General features: G+C 42.5%; 1 protein-coding gene across 4 annotated transcripts in view; it reads right to left on the bottom strand.

The window, feature by feature from the left end:
• GPD2 (glycerol-3-phosphate dehydrogenase 2) overlaps positions 1-17,216 on the bottom strand; it is a 123,626-nt gene that overhangs the window by 67,159 nt on the left and 39,251 nt on the right. For all 4 annotated transcript variants that reach the window (XM_077829387.1, XM_077829388.1, XM_077829391.1 and 1 more), the window contains 2 exons: positions 1,538-1,662; positions 483-580 (listed from right to left, as the gene is read on the bottom strand). In XM_077829387.1, coding sequence (XP_077685513.1) covers positions 483-580; positions 1,538-1,662 — 223 coding nt within the window. The remainder of the gene's footprint in view (positions 1-482; positions 581-1,537; positions 1,663-17,216) is intronic.

Genomic DNA, 17,216 nt, shown 5'->3' with positions numbered 1-17,216 from the left:
ACAGGGTGTACGAGTGAGTGTCACTCTATTGAGGAGGCCTTAGCTATTGGTAGGGGGAGTAAAAGCGAAGATTAGGAAGTAGGAGCCTGGAAATCACTCTCCCTCCACCTCTTCCCACCCCTAACAAGATCTGGGAGGGGATAAAGTAAAATAAAAACACTTTTGTCTTTTGCCTTTCCCAGACAAACTGATTCATTTCAAAGTTACTGTGCAAAAGTTTTCCAAGGTAAAACTCCATTGAAAGAGGGTGAATTTGAGGAATACTGCTGGACAGCTAACTGACACGGTGTTAACAGACAGTGCTGTACATGAACTTCACGCTTCTACAATACAGCAACAAATTCTCATCTCTGAAAAGACAAAGCTTGTGACACGTTAACAGCTAAGAAAAAGGCATTCTGAAACCTTGTCCAGTGAAGTAGCTTCATTCTCAAAAGCAATGGTGTAAGAAATTGAAACAGAAGGAGTATCAGGGAGCTTACTTGTAAACAGGAAGCATTATAGGCAAAGGACCAGATAAGTGAGGAGCAATTTCAAGCAAATTGGCCCGCTCATGAAGTGCTTCTTTTACCATCCTGTACTAAAAAAAAAATAAAAAATAAAAAACAATTCAGGACCTTTAGCTCCTCATTAATGGATCACAAACATTCAGTGTTAAAACAGTTTTGCCTATCAGTCCATAAAATACACAGAACACCTTCTCTGTGCTTGCTTACAATTATTACATTCTTTACTATTCTTTCAATAGCACAATGACACTTCGTTGGAAGAATTACATTGGGAACTTCCCAAATCAGTAACACAAAATCTTTAACTTGTGAGTACAGAGCAAATTCCACTAGGCATTTTAGTGCTATGGCAGGTCAGTCTAATTATTATCGGCTCTAATTAAGGGACCTAAAAGCCATACTCCATTTTACTAGAAGCTAGTGGCACTTAATAAGGTATGAAATTCTTTCCGTCTTTGAAGACATCCAAGAAATCACTTCTGCTCTGATCCTTAAAATGGAAGGCCCTATAAAAGTGAGTGGCAACCAATTCCACTGTACAATGGTCTACGACCTTTAAGATTTTTCAAACAGCTTTAATTGCAAGTTTCACAGGAGGAAGGCAAGTTTGGGGGTTTTCCCAAATGTAGAGGATTGTCCCATCTTCCATCATATTATGCATGGGAACACCAATTCTAGATGAATTGAATATGTACCACTGATTTACTATATTTTCTTTGCCAAAATTCCTTTAAAACAAACAACAAAATTCTTATCAGGAAATCTCCCCCACCACGATATGCACAATCCACAAGATACTATTTTCAGATTGTCTGTAAATATGATACTCCAGCAAGAAACAGCATTGGAAATGTCCCCAAAATATTCTAGCAGAATTCACTGAGCAAACTATTCTGTATGCACAGTGCCTCTGATATTCCACAAAAGAAAAATATTAAAAACCATAAAATGAGAACAGAGATTTAATTGGGAGGAAGAAAAAAGAGTCTACTGCCAATTTTTGCTTAACAGCCAGTATAAACAATTACCTGCTCGAAATCCAACCTCATGATGGCCTTCTGAAGATATCTCACTCCACCATGGATCAATTTAGTGCTCCTGCTGCTGGTCCCTGATGAGAAATCATCTCTTTCTACAAGAGCTGTTTTTAGTCCTGTGCAACCAGAAAGCCAAATTAACTTCTTAAATTACACAATTTGTATGTAATTCATTAAAGACACTTCTCTAGGGTAGAGACAATCACAAGAAAAATTACTCTGAACATAGATAAATTTGTATTCCAAATGCAGTGCACTGTCTGTATTATAATGAAAAGATTTTAGTCTCTTTCTGGGGGAAAAGTCGAAACAGAACTCTTAAACGGAGGCACATTAAAATCTGGACATACCACAGTGAAAAGACATTCCAGCACATAGAGGCTAAGCAGTTGGAGTTTTACGCAGGGCAGCAAGGCTCCTATGAATGAATTAGAATCATAGGTCTGGAAGAGACCTCGAGAGATCATCTAGTCCAGTCCCCTGCACTCGTGGCAGAACTAAGTATTATCTAGACCAGGGGTTGGCAACCTTTCAGAAATGGTGTGCCAAATCTCCATTTATTCACTCTAATTTAAGGTTTCATGTGCCAGTAATACATTTTAATGTTTTTAGAACATCTCTTTCTATAAGTCTATAATATATAACTAAACTATTGTTGTATGTAAAGTAAATAAGGTTTTTAAAATGTTTAAGAAGCTTCATTTAAAATTAAATTAAAATGCAGAGCCCCCCGGACCGGTGGCCAGGACCCGGGCAGTGTGAGTGCCACTGAAAATCGGCTCGCATTCCGCCTTTGGCGCACGTGCCATAGGTTGCCTACACCTGATCTAGACCATCCCTGACAGGTGTTTGTCTAACTTGCTCTTAAAAATCTCCAATGATGGAGATTTCACAACCTCCCTAGGCAATTTATTCCAGTGCTTAACCACCCTGATGGTTAGGAAGTTTTTCCTAATGTCCAACTTAAAATCGCGCTTGCCGCAATTTAAGCCCAATGCTTCTTCTCCAATTCTCCATGGTTAAGGAAAACCATTTTTCTCCCTCCTCCTTATAATACCCTTTTATGTACTTGAAAGCTGTTATCATGCCCCCTTCCTCCCCCCCGCCCAAGTCTTCTCTTCTCCAGAACAAACAAACCCAATTTTTTCCATCTTCCCTCAGAAGTCTTGTTTTCTAGACCTTTGATCATTTTTGTTGCTCATCTCTGGACTTTCTACAATTTGTCCACATCTTTCCTGAAGTGTGGCACCCAGAACTGGACACAATATTCCAGCTGAGGCCTAATCAGCATGAGCAGAGTGGAAGAATTACTTCTCGTGTCTTGCTTAAAAACACTTCTGCTAATACATCCCAGAATGATGTTTGCTGTTTTTTTTGCAACAGTGTTACACTGTTGACTTATATTTAGCTTGTGATCCACTATGACCCCCAGATCCCCTTCTGCAGTACTCCTTCCTTTCCCGTTTTGTATGTGCAATTGACTGTTCCTTCCTAAATGGAGTACTATGCATTTGTCCTTATTTAATTTTATCTTATTTACTTCAGACCATTTCTCCAGTTTTTCCAAATCATTTTGAATGTTAATCCTATCCTCCAAAGAATTTGCAACCCCTTCCAGCTTGGTATCATCCGCAAACTTTATACATGTACTCTATGCCATTATCTAAATCAGGGGTCTCAACCACACGGCCCACGGGGTTATTTTCTGCGGCCTGCCAGCTCCCCGCAGCCCACCACCACGTTTACCTAGAGCAGCTCCTGCCCGGCACGCAGCAGGGGCAGGGCAGGTTCCCTTCCTGCCTGCCTGTCCTGCCCCTGCGCCACTCAGGGACCCCTGTGGCCCCCCCCCAGTTTCTGTCCACTTCCCGGAGTGGCGCGGGGGCAGGGCAGGCAAGAAGGGAGCCTGCCCTGCCCCCGGTGTGCGCTGGGCCGGAACCCACCCCCTGCACCCCTCCTGCACCCCCTGGGGGTGGAACTGGGGTGGGGATTTCGAGGAAGGGGTTGGAATGGGGACAGGAAAGGGGTGGGAAGAGGCGGGGCCTCATGGAAGGGGTGGAGTGGGGGCGGGGCTGGGAGGTGTCAGTGATGTGGCTCTCGGGCCAATGTACTAGTTCTCATGTGGCCCTCATGATCATTTGAGTTTGAGATCCCTGATCTAAATCATTGATGAAGATACTGAACAGAATCAGCCACAGAGTTGATCCCTGCAGGACCCCACTTGATATGTCCTTCTAGCTTGGCTATGAATCACTAACTACTCTCTGGGAACGGTTTTCCATCCAGTTATGCACCCACCTTTATCGTAGCTCCATCAAGGTTGTATTTCCCTAGTTTGTTTATGAGGTCACGTGAGACAGTATCAAAAGCCTTACTAAAGTCAATATATACCATGTCTACTGCTTCCTCCCATTCACAAGGCTTGTTACCCTGTCAGAAAAGGCTATTAGGTTGCTTTGACATGATTTGTTCTTGACAAGTCCATGCTCACTGTTACTTATCACCTTAATATCTTCTAGGTGTTTTGAAAAATTGACTGCTTAATTATTTGCTCCATTATCTTTCCAAGTACTGAAGTTAAGCTGACTGGTCTGTAATTCCCCGAGTTGTCCTTATTTCCCTTTTTATACATGGGCACTATATTTGCCCCTTTTCCAGTCCTCTGGAATCTCTCCCATCTTCCATGACTTTTTGAAGATTGTCACTAATGGCTCAGATATCTCCTCAGTCAGCTCCTTGAGTATTCTAGGTTGTATTTCATTAGGCCCTAGTGACTTGAAGACATCTAACTTGTCTAAGTAATTTTTGGCTTGCTCTTTCCCTATTTTAGCCTCTAATCCTTCCTCATTTTCACTGGCATTCACTAGGTTAGACATCCAAATTGCTACTAACCTTTTTGGTAAAAGGCCATTAGAGTCAGTAGTCACTGTACGACCACATAACATTTTATTTTTATTAATAAAAAGGTGGCTTTTTGCAGAATAAACCCTCTCAGAAACTTGGGAACATTACAAACCTATTTGCTCAATATCCTTGTGAGGCTGACCATTGTTATTACTCATTTTACAACTAAGAAAGAGAGGTGTCCAAAACTAAGGAAGGAATCAGTAACAGCCGGGACCGACGCTCACAATTTCCTAGCTCTTAGAGCTTAGACCATATTTTGATGATAAAGACAGATTGCTTTAAGGTTCGTGGTAAAACCCTTAATAATGTAAGTGTTCTCTAAAATATAATCAGGAGACCTGGGTCCTTCCACTGAAAGTACTGAATATTTGGTGGGGGGAGGCAGGGAAGGGAAAGAGTAGGGAACTCGGATGCAAGTGTTCATAAATTGACACACTAATCAACTAAAAATAAGTTTTTCTAAAAAACTGATAAAAGAAAAGAGTTTAGGACTCAATATGGAGGGTGCTGAACAGTCTGTTTCAATTCAGGAAAGAATTTAGCCACCAGTTTACATTTTACTTCAGTAGGAGTACTCACAAAGTTCAGCACATGCTTAAATGCTTTTGCTGGATCAAAGTCAGGAGGTGCACCAGTATCTGCTCTTATGCAGTTTGTCTAACTCAAAGTAATTCAAATCTATTCTGGGTTTAAAACTTGCTATGAAAAGTCGTAGGCATTAATTATTCAGAGAAAAACAGATTAAGAACAATTGTGATACGAAGTTAAATTACATAAAAATCTATCTTCTCTCCATTTAATATTATGCTTAGTTATGGCAACTGAAGTAATGTACAACCAAGTGGCTCTTCTATTAATTAAAAACACTCCGTGTTCATTTGGATTGCTTCAGTTTGATTACATTTTTCACACTGAGTCCGCCATGGATATTGAGGATACAATTCACTCAAAAAGAGAAAAGAAAAGGCAAGTTAATGTGCAAAATTTTATAAGTGAAACTGTGTCATGATCGACTTACAAGAAAATAGAGATGGCTAGAGAAACCTCCATTACAATATACAAAAATGTCGGTGAGCTCTAAATTAAGGAAATTCACAATTCATTCATTTATATATAATAAATTGAACATATACATACACACAATCATATGCACATGTATATCTTTTATACACACTTTATATACAAGCTTATTACATATTCAGTGTGTGTGTATATACATACACATACACACACACAAATGTGCATGAATTATATATACACACCTTTTACACATACGTGTATAGATACACGCATATATGTATATTACAGAAATACATGGCAGTGTAGTCCAAGATAAAGTTTTACAAGCAGATGTTTCAGGTGACAATGTGACTCAAGTGTTCCCCCCACACACACACACACACGCACAAACTGAAAACCCCTCTGTAATTGAATCTCCAATACTATACAGTTTTTTTAGAAAAAGAAACAGAGAAGAACACTGTATCCATTTGAAACTAGATAGGAGGAATGGAATTAGCCAATTCAGAATTAGGCCTGAACGCTTTTTTTTCCCCCCCCAAGGGGAAGGAAACCACAGTTAACCAGCTTCTTCAAGAGACATGTTTTACATTGTTCAATCGAATAATGAATGCCAGGGAAGCTGTGTAGGAAGGGCACTAAAAATCATTACCGTATCCTTAAGGTTATTCAAGACAAAGGATAAAGCATGAGGATATCCCATATAGGAAAATGTTTTTATAACATATGCCATTTGGAAAAGTTTTTGCTCTATGAAATAAGGAAAATTCATCCAGGAACGGTTTTGTAGTATTCACAGAGGGGCATGACTTGTGTATGGTGTGGACTATATTTACAGTAGATATCTTACAAAAGTTACTCTACATAGTTTTAGCACATATAATAATTAAAAAAAAAGGTTTTGCGCACACCAACATAACAACCTTAACAATCCACGTCAATAAAGATGTTCTCTTTTCAGAGATGTCTTCCTAACTTCTAATATAATTAAGGTCTTGATTTGTCATTTTAGTGTGAAACAACTAATTAACTTATATAGAAATGCTTAAACTCTCTCCCCACACACACACACCCCTTAAATATTGTGACTTGGTTTCATAAAAAAGTGTAAAAATTTACAAAATAAATCCAATTAAGATAAGCACCTCAAGGCAAGAATGTGGCCTTTTGCTCCAAAACTTTCAGATATATTGCACATACCTAGAAAGATTGCTTTTGTTGTAACAAGTAGAATAGTGGATTCCCCCAACACCATTGGTTTGGGGGTTTTTTTACATGAAAGTATGTGGGCAAGGGGGAAAGGAAGAGGAAGCAGGGTCAATGAGGTTCTTACCAAGGTTGACAAAAGCAACATGACTGCGTGCACAGGGAGAAAATAACTAATGTAAATACTAACACTACTCTATTTTTTTACCCTGCATCACCTTAAAGGTATTTCAGTGCTTTATAATATTGCTTGTAGAACAATATAAAAACCCTTTAACATCTATTGGTTCCCCAAAACTTTTATGTCCTTAAAAATCTAATTATTACTGGTGACTTTAAAAGATCAGAGTAATTTGTTTTTGTCAAATGTGACTGAAGATTAATGGATACAATCAGGAATAATTTGGTGAAAACATATCAAACACAAGGAAAGCAAAATTTGTTAAGTGAAGCATCAAACATAATAAAAGAGCAAATTCCATGAATGAACAGCAACAATACACAATTCATTAACCAAATGCCTATGATTATTTCACACTTCAGAAAACTACTGATATGATCAGACTATGTAGTAACAGGACAAATATAGTTTACCTTCAACCATTCTTTGTGTACTTTCAATTACAAATGCATTTTTTCCAGAGGCCCACCAATATAAGAAGGGCAGAACTGAAAACCTTAGTCACATAGCTGGTAAACCTATTTAGTTATCTTTAATAATCCATTAAAAGTCATAACATACTAATTACAAATTGGACTAAAAATTGGAATGTATTCCCCAATATATCAATATGCTTACGTTACTTCCTTCTACCTTATGTAGAAAACTTAAAAGTTTATATATAATGAGCATACATTTCAGCTAAATGTTTTCAAACAGACCTGTGGTGAAATCCTGGCCTCCCTGAAGTCAATGGTAGTTGACTTCACTGGAGCCAGGATTTCATTCCTTGCATCAGCAGAACTGCACCCTCAGACATCAGGTATTCCTTACATCAGGCCTGACGGTGGGTGCTAGGTGCCATGCACAATTCTGCAGCTACCAATCACATTGCATGCAAATCTAAGAAAAGCATTACGGCTGAGATTTGAATCACAGATGCCAGGGAGTTCGAAGTTAAAGATGCAGTATAGCATTATTGTATAGTGTTACCAAAGTGCATGGCACTGTAATATATGAGAAATGGAGGTTATTTACCTGTAACTGCAGGTCCTTCGAGATGTGTGGTTCCTATCACCATTACACCTGTGCTTAAGCATGCACACTATGTGCCTGAAACTGAAGATTTCTAGCAAGCAGTATCACTGATCCACACCCGCGCAGTTGCTTTCTTTGTGCTCCGAGCTGAAGGCTTAAGGGGCCAGTACAGTATGACACCTTTCCAGTTCCTCTTCTTACCAGGAGTAAGATAAAATATAAAGCAAAAGGGAAGGAGGGTGGGCAGTGGAATCAATTCAGAGTGGGAAAGTCTACCTTTGGACTCATGTTGACAGAAGTCTGCAGCATCCTGCTCCGAAAGACTGACTCTGGACAACATGCTTGACATTGTAGATGGCTTTGCACAAATGGGCTTCCCTAACTGTAGAAGGGTGACAGATGGCACGCATATTCCAATTCTGGCACCAGACCACCTAGCCACAGAGTACATTAATCAGAAGGGGTTTTTCTCAATGGTTCTCCAAGCACTTGTGGATCACAGTTGGCGTTTCACGGACATTAATGCAGGCTGGTCCGGAAAGGTGCATGATGCAGGCATCTTTTGGAACACTGGCCTGTTCAGGAAGCTGCAAGCTGGAACTTCCCTCCCAGACCAGAAGATCACCGTAGGGGAAGTCGAAATGCCCACTGTGATCCTGGAAGACCCTGCTTACCCCTTAATGCCGTGGCTTATAAAGCCATAAATGGGGCAACTTGGCAGCAGCAAGGAGCGGTTCAACGACAGGCTGAGCAAGTGCAGAATGACTGCTGAGTGTGCATTTGGCAGTTTAAAAGCCCGCTGGCGCTGCCTCTATGGGAAACTGGACCTGGTCGATGACAATATTCCTATGCTTATAGCCACGTGCTGTACGCTCCATAATATTTCTGAAGGGAAGGGTGAAAGCTTCACTCAGGGTTGGACTGCAGTGGCTCTGCGCCTGGAGGCTGAGTTTGAACAGCCAGAGACCAGGGCTATTAGAGGGGCACAAAGATTTGACACGGGGCCATAAGAAACAGGGATGCCTTGAGGCAGCAGTTTGAAGCTGAAAGTCACTAATACTGGTTGCTATGCTCGGGAGCGCAGTGCTTGTAATGATTGGAGGTGATAGATGCAGATGATGCAATATATGGGTTTAACAATTATATGTTACTTTGCAGAGCTCTTTTTGCTTTCAATTAATAGAATAAAGATTGCTTTCAAACTAACACAATTCTTTTATTAAAAGAATAACTGGAGGAGAGAGAGAGTCAAAAAAAAAAAAGCCCATCAGCAGTGAGGGGGATGGGGGAAGGGAAGGTCCCAGGAGGAGAAGGGGTCCCAGGACAGCTAAAGATTTCTATGTCCAGGGATCATATCCAACCTTCTTCTTTGGAGTACAATGCAGTGGGTATGGTACTTCAGAGCCAAACTGCAGAGGAATGGGTGATGAGTGCAGTGGGTAGTGGGAGTCTACTGTGAGGGGGGAAGAGTGGAATGCCGTGGGTATAAACTGGAGCCAGGAGGTTAATAAGAGTGTGTTGGTGATGTCCGGGGAGAGCATGGGAAAGTTTTGCGATAGCGGCTGCAGGGGAGGGCGGGCACAGAGCTGCTCGGTTTGAAGAACTAGTATTGCCTGGAGCGTGTCTGATTGGCGCTCCATAATCTTTAAGAGCTGCTCCATGGCTTCATTCTGGTGTGCCAGGTTCTCCTTTCAATCCCTCTTCTCGCTGTCCCACCACCCCTTCAATTCCTGTTTCTTGGCGTCGGAGTGCATCATAACATCACACAGAAAGTCCTCCTGAGTTCTTCTTGACCACTTTCTAATTCTGCGCAGCCATTCAGCTGCCGATAACAAAGAGGGAGGCTGGGCTACCAAGGTCATCTCTGTGAAGTTTAAATGCAACATTTTACAGAAGCAGTATTGTTTGCAACTCAGAACACTGATTCAGTGATTTAAAACACAGCCAGTACTCACACCTGTCACTAACTGGCTGATCCCAGGCAAGCACACACGAGCACAAGATCCCCAAAATGGTGAATAACTGCAGGGGCAGGGTAAATCACTCTTCCTAGACCCTGCTGTACACTGGGCATGTGGTGCTTGGGGAGAGCCAGCACTGTAGGGGGGCCTGATAATCATTCCTGTTCCATACTTTCCATTGTGATCATTATGGAAGATATCTTGCTACTGACAGTGAGCAGGGACTCAGGGTGTGGGGGGGGTCTTCTCCAAGACTGACTTCCGCCTTGGCCCCTATGTGGCTCGCCTGCGTACATCAACGGTCCACCCCTGCAGTGATGACACAGTGGCATGGGAAAGTTACCATTAATGGGGCAAGAAACAATGCAGCTCTGCCGAAGAACCTGCAGCAGCAGATTGCCCAGTATCTCCACAAGAGTTTCCTGGATATCTGACAGAGATTCCATGAAGTGAGGGAGTCAAGTAACAGCCTGTTCCACCACTCAGACTAGGCATGCAGTGGGAGACAAGCCTGCGTTTTGCAACCCTCCTGCCCTCAACAACTTGCTTCAGTGACTCCCAAAATCAAATCCACTTACTAGGGGCCTCCTCTCCTGTTTGCGCTTCGCCAACATCCGACAGCTGTGACTGGCTAGCCTCCTCCGGGGTAGAAAACAGCTCCTGGCAGCATGCATATCAGACCTCCAAGTCATCTTTGTAGAACCGGCAGCTCGTGGGTGCAGCACCAGAGAGGCGGTTTGCATCCCACTTCTTGTGGTAGGCATTCCACAGCTCCTTCATTTTGACCCTGCACTGCAACGTGTCCCCATCATGGCCCCTTTCTGTCATGCATCATGAAATCTGTCCATATGTATCATAATTCCTATGGCTGGAGCACAGCTGGGAATGGACAGCCTCCTCTCTCCAAATGTTGAAGATGTCCAGCAGCTCGGCATTGCTCCAAACAGGGATTGCTTGGTGCACGGAGCAGGCATGGCCACCTGGAAAGATGTGCTGAGACCACTGCACACATCACCAAGCAAACAGGAAGGGGACTTTCAAAATTCCAAAGGAATTTATGGGGTGGGGATGACAGTTGGTCACCTGAGGGCAGGGCAGTAGAGTTTAAATCGATGACCAGAGAGGCTGTGACTGGCTAGCCTCTTCCGAAGTAGAAAACAGCTCCTGGCTGCATGCATCTCTGACCTCTGAGTGATGCCTGAAGAGGAGCCGAGAAGTGGACTTGTGGAGAGGAAGGAAAAGGAACACAGAGTGCCCACAGTCAATGATTTCTAGTACTTACTTGTCTGTTGTAATTGCCCCCCAATTATGGGCAAAAAGGGTGAGGCAGCCATCAAAGATTGGAGAAAGGGGCCGTGGTGGATGTCGTCAAAAGGAGTACACAGTTCTTGATCATCCCATCAAAAAATATCCCTGGATAGCGAATGAGGTTCAGTAGCTGTATCGTGATAGGGATATCCAGGGTTTTTTACCTTCTGGAGATTATGCAGTGCTTCGAATGACTGCTGGTGATAGAACAGTTTGGCAGGAGGTCTCGGTTTGTACACCAGTTTCTGATGTTCTCTTTTTGGGGCCAGAGTCTCAATGTTTGAGTCCTTCAACTCAACCCAGAGTTCGAGTTCTTCGACTAGTGTAACAAGAAGACTGAGTCTCTAAACAAATTACTCATTGAAAGGCAAGTCCTTTGCAGTGTTTTGAACCTCCCAGGGGAATCCCGAGGAGCAAAGCCAAGACTCACGTGCCTCTGGGTATACCTATGGCTATCCCTCTAGACACAGTGTCAGCTGCATCCACTGCAGCATGAAGTGATATGTTAGCCATCAGTTTGCCTTCCTCAATGAGGGCCTAGAATTGGGCTCTGTCCTTTTGAAGTAGTTTAAATTACATATTGCAGACTTGTAGAAAACACCTCTTTCCCTATAAGGTCAAGTCATTTAGAACCTTTATCTGCCAGTGTAGCCTGCACCACCAGGGAGTTGGGTTGGTGGCAGGGATCCCTCAAGGTCAAGGATGTTCTCTTTCACAGATATTTTTATGGATCCTTTGGTGACTGAGGAGTCCGATCTTTGAACCACAGGCCATTGGCAGACATTGCAGGTGGTGTTGGAAGTCAAGGTTGGGCCATGATTGCTGCATGATAGTTGCCTTTCCATTCTTTTTTGGCATTTTTCTGCCACCAGGGCAGGGAGATTTTCCTAAAAAGTGGAAGTTTCTTCTCTGACAAGTCTTCACCTGTTATCCCTATTCTGGGCTGCTGTCTCCCAGTGTGTGGTGTTGATGCCACATCTCTTGATGTTTATCTTGAGGATGTCTTTAAAGAGTTTCTTTTGGCCTTGCCATTTCCTTTCATCTTTGGTGAGATGGGCGTACAGCAATTGTTTTGTTAAGCATACACCAGGCATGCACACACAGTGCCCACTCCACCTCAACTTATGCTGGATAATCAGGGTCTCAACACCAAAGATGTTGGCCTCTGTGAGGAAACTGACACTAGTGCAGTGATCTTCCCACTTTATGTTGAGGATCATCCTAAGAAAGTACTGGTGCTGGCATTCCAGGTTTTTCAGATGTTCTCTGTTGGTCACCCAAGTCTCAGTCGTAGAGGAGTGTTGGGACTACCACTGCTTTATAAAATTTATAAAGTTTATTGTGTATTCTGATGTTGTGATTATTGAACACCCGGCAACACTGACACAGCGGATTCCGTGCTGAGTCTTGACATCTATGTCTGCCCTCTGAGAGATGGCTGCCAAGATAGGCAAGCTATTCTATATTTTTCAGTTCTTCTCTGACAATATGGACCTTCCTTGCTGGGTCTGATAATTGACTGGGAGCTGGTTGGTGGAGAACTTTTGTTTTGCCAATGTTCAGAGTTAGCCCTAGGCTTTTGTAAGCATCAGAGAAGCAATGAAGGGGTAAATCACTTTGTAAATCGCTCTCTAAGTGAGCAACTACAGCACAATCATCTACATACTGGAGTTCTATAATTGTTGCCGATATTACTTTAGTTCAGGCACGGAAATGAGAAAGGTTGAAGAGGTTGCCGTCAGTCCGATATTGGATGCCAATGCCCTGTGGTAGACTGTTTTGGGTGAACATTTTCATAGCTGCTAAGAAAATGAAGAAAAGGGTGGATGCCAGTACACAACCTCATTTTACACCAGTTCAAATGACAAAGGGCTCAGAGGTACAGCCACTGCACAGGATGGAGGCAGTCAACCATGAGGCTCTGTGGAAAATTATGTCAAAGTTTGGCTGTCCAAGCAAATTTATCACAGAGCCTCCTGGTTGACAGAGTTGAAGGCTTTGGTCAGATCGATAAAGGCCATATACAAGTCCTGGTGTTGTTCTTGACATTTTTCCTGGATCTGCCTGGCTGCAAAAATCATGTTGGTGGTACCTCGTGATGGTCTGAAGCCATATTGGGACTCTGGAAGTACTTCATTTACAGGGAGTTGGGTACAGGATGAGTGAAAAGAAACTCCACTCCTTTGGCTGGTACAAAATAGCACCTCTCTGCCCTTTTGGGGTGGGGGTACAAGAGGCCAGAGCATGCCAGACTACCTAGCTGGGTCCATGATGGCCTTGTTTATTGGGAAGGCCACCCTGCTGGCACCAGATGGCTATAGAAGGTCAAATAAATGATTTTTGGTATCCTGGACCTCCTCTACTAGAACCTGAAGTAGAATAGTAGAACCTATTCGTCACTCTTTACAACAGCTCCTGATATTGCCTGTGGTCATCGGAGGGGACAGAGAAGATGGACACTTGCCTCACCTGGCGACAAAGATGAAACACCTGTCAGTACCTCCAGATCCAGTTCAATCATCTCTCCCTCATACTCTGACAAAGCTGGCAGGTGTTGGATGGGAGAGGTACTGTGGGACGCAAGAACGGATCCAGACACATACTGTACAATTGCATGGGCTCCAATACGGCCAATATGAAGGGTCAGCCAATTGATGTGGACCCCATGGCAACGGGTACCACCAATCCCTTGGATAGTCATAAAGAGGTGGAGGAGAAGACCCCAGATCTTCTCACGTCTCTATTCAAACTCCCTTCCCTACATGGGATCAAGTGATTGTCTGGAGCCTCCGACTTCTCTGAAGAGAAGACCAGCTCCTGTTCAACTAGCAGAGCTGTCTGTATTGATGAGTGAAAACTTCTGCCTAAGGTCTGAGGCGAGGAACATCCCCATCTCCTCTATGTCGTTTCCTCCTCTGGTGTCAATGTGTCTCAGAAGAGTCGGACCCAAAAGAAGAAGGTATGGAAGGATGAAATATCTTCTGTTGAAGTGTAAGTTTTGGTTCATCCAGGAGTCTAGGGTGTTCTGTTGTCAGAATTGAAGAATCTAGCACATCCACAGTCATCATAGATGACAGTTTCTTCTGGAAGGGGTCAGTACCATCAAAGAGACTACTGGGAAGCTCTTAGATGATGTCGGTAGGTGCCAATCTTTCAGCTTACAAATCAAAGCTGACACCAGTACCACCGGATCCTTTCTCCTTCACATCTCACCCTCAACAATCAGAGGATCTAAGCAAGCATAAGTCTTTAGGACCTGTGCAAAAGGACTCACCCAACTTGGACAGAGTCAAGGAGGGAGCTCTTCTCTTGGAGTAGACCTGGAAGAAGGTGCTCTGTCCTTATGCCTATGAGAGTGCCCCTTACTTTCATGAGAAGTCCTGGATGACATCTCCAATTGGGCTTAGTAGCTTTGGTTTCCACTCCTGAGCTCATTCTCGGAGGGGTTCTGCTCCTCAGTTGCAGCCGATCCACAAGAGGGATCTCCCTGCCCTGGATCAGACTGAGGTCTCGTAGTCTTCTCTATAAGATGTTTTCTCAGTTGGTGCTCTCATGCCTTGCGGATTCAAGAAGGAAATAAGCAGCAAATGCTGCACACTTAGCAGAGAGGTGCACTTTTCCCAGACAGTAGAAGCAATGTTGGTGCTCATCACTCATGGAGAAGAAGTAGGGGTACGAGATGCAGTTCTTAAACCCTGAAACTCTGGGCACAGTCTTTATCCACAGGAAGAGACTCCCCAAGACAGGAAAAAACTGTTATACAAACTCTACTGAGATTAAAAACTAACTATACAAAAATACTAAGAACTATTTACAATTTATTTACAAGTGCATTAAGAAGCAGAGGAAATCTGTGGACACAAGAGGATTCCAACTCAGGCTGTGCAGTGGTAAGAAGGAACTGGAGAGGTGTTGGTCTGCACCACCCCTTCTACCCTCAGTTTGGAGCATGAGAAAAGTAACTATGCAAGCGTGGACCAACAGGCACTACTTGCTAGAAATCTCCAAACTCAGGCATATGGTGCCCATGCATGCCCATGTGTGGAATACACATAGGGACCAGCACTCAGAGAAGAGCTAAGCTGAAAAAGGCAATGGTTTGCATCCTTAAGAATTTACAACCTAAGCACAAGATGCACAAAAACAGCTCAGTGCCAAAAATTTTCTGAGAAATAGAACCAAGAGAAGGGACACAGATTATAACTCACCGAAGCCTACATGGAATTTCATGGGACCAAAAAAAACATTACTTCTCTAGCCTGAGGGCTTTCTCCTTGCCAAACATCAAAGCCAAACAAAGGAGAAGCTCAAGCTTCTTAAAAAACGGTCACAAGAATAATTTATTATAGAAAATGTTAGGCCATCTTAATACAGAAGTCCCTACTACATCCCCATATAATAAATGGGAGTGGGGCTTTGTAAATATTCTTGGGCAGCTGTTCTAATTTTATAGAGCAGCATGAAAGGCAGCACTAAGTCTGAACTGTAGGAGAGAGGGAGAACACAGTCAAGAGAAACAAGAAGTATAGAGAGCAGGAGAAAATGAAAAATAGGTAGTATGGATAGTAGTGGAGAGCTTTGCAGGTGAGGTGAAGCTTCCTATTAAGGTTCTGATCCTGCCCGCTTTGAATTCAATGGAAAATACTCCCATTGATTTCAGCGGTACAGGGATCAGGATTTATAAAAGGAATCTATGCAGATATTCAATAAAAGAGGGTGAGGAGTAGTCATTGTCAGAAAGAAAGGAAGAACATGGCTACATTTTAGAAAGACTGGAGCCTGGAGGGGATGGAGACTGGAGAAGAGGAAGATAGTGAAATAATCAAGACGGGAAGTCATGAGAGCAGGGACCACTGTTGCTTTTGTTTTGTAGAGCCACAAGCTGATCTTCTCTTTCAGGAAAGTGACTTTTCATTGGTATGTTCACAGGTTCTGTTGCTTGAACATACATAAAGTTACCTTACAAGGATGAAAAAAATCAAGACAGGATGGAAAGAAAGGGACACATTTTGGAAATAAAGAAAAAAGCACCAGGATCTAATGAAGGCCTGGATGTCAAAGGAGAAAAACACCGAAGACTCAAGTTTGAGTGATGGGAAGCATGCTGTGGCCAAACCCAGGTAGAGTTGAGCCCTGTAAATTACCTCTTGGGCCATCTCTTTAACCAATAACATCGAATGCATCCGATGAAGTGACCTGTAGCTCACGAAAGCTTATGCTCAAATAAATTTGTTAGTCTCTAAGGTGCCACAAGTACTTCTTTTCTTTTTACATTTTATAGATCAGCTAATTTATGTATTAGTTTTCAATCTTTTTTGATGTATAAAATCTGAACAAAAAAGTCGGGATTTTCCTCTTTAAAAACATAGCAAACATAGCTGAATCCAAAATGGAGCAATCAATTAAAATCCAAGGTCCAAATTCACCCCAAGTAAGCAGACTCAACTCCATTCACTTCAGAAGTGTTGGTCCTGTTTGAACAGGAGCTAAACTTTGCCCCAATATTTTAACAAGAAATTATACTTTTAGGAGACCATTAATCTAGTATTAAAATATGTCCATTCACCTTAATTTCAAAACAAAAAATAAAAAACTTTCCATAAAGAAAGAGAGCAGAACATCTAAGACTTACCATGTGGATCTTCAAGCAGAATGCTATAGGTAGGTTTTAATGAAAAATTCAAACAGACTAATCTAAATCTGTGCTAAGAGTAAAAGCTATTTAACATGCGCCAAACATGTAAAAATGGCTGATAACCATTTTCACATGACACCCCTACAGAAAACAGGGGACTGACACCATATTTGATTGCTCATGTAGAATTCATGCCCAGCCCTCTCCTTCTCGAATGAAGTTGGCTGCAGACTGCCGTATGGCTTTTCCTTCTTTCGTTCCTGTAATTGTCCTCCTGCACAAACCTCGATGACTCACATTTTAAATTAAAGATATACCCAACTAACAGGCTGGAAGTGGGTAAGCCAATCATTCTAAGTACAGCTCACATGGCGTGGAAATATGCATTTCCATATAGCTACAGCTATAACAACAAAATAGGACTCAGTTTCCTTCAAG

This window comes from Eretmochelys imbricata, chromosome 11 (assembly GCF_965152235.1).
Source record: "Eretmochelys imbricata isolate rEreImb1 chromosome 11, rEreImb1.hap1, whole genome shotgun sequence".
In the NCBI taxonomy this organism is placed as follows: domain Eukaryota; kingdom Metazoa; phylum Chordata; order Testudines; family Cheloniidae; genus Eretmochelys; species Eretmochelys imbricata.
The sequence above is the reverse complement of the archived record's forward strand: the minus strand, read 5'-3'. Positions and strand labels throughout refer to the sequence as shown.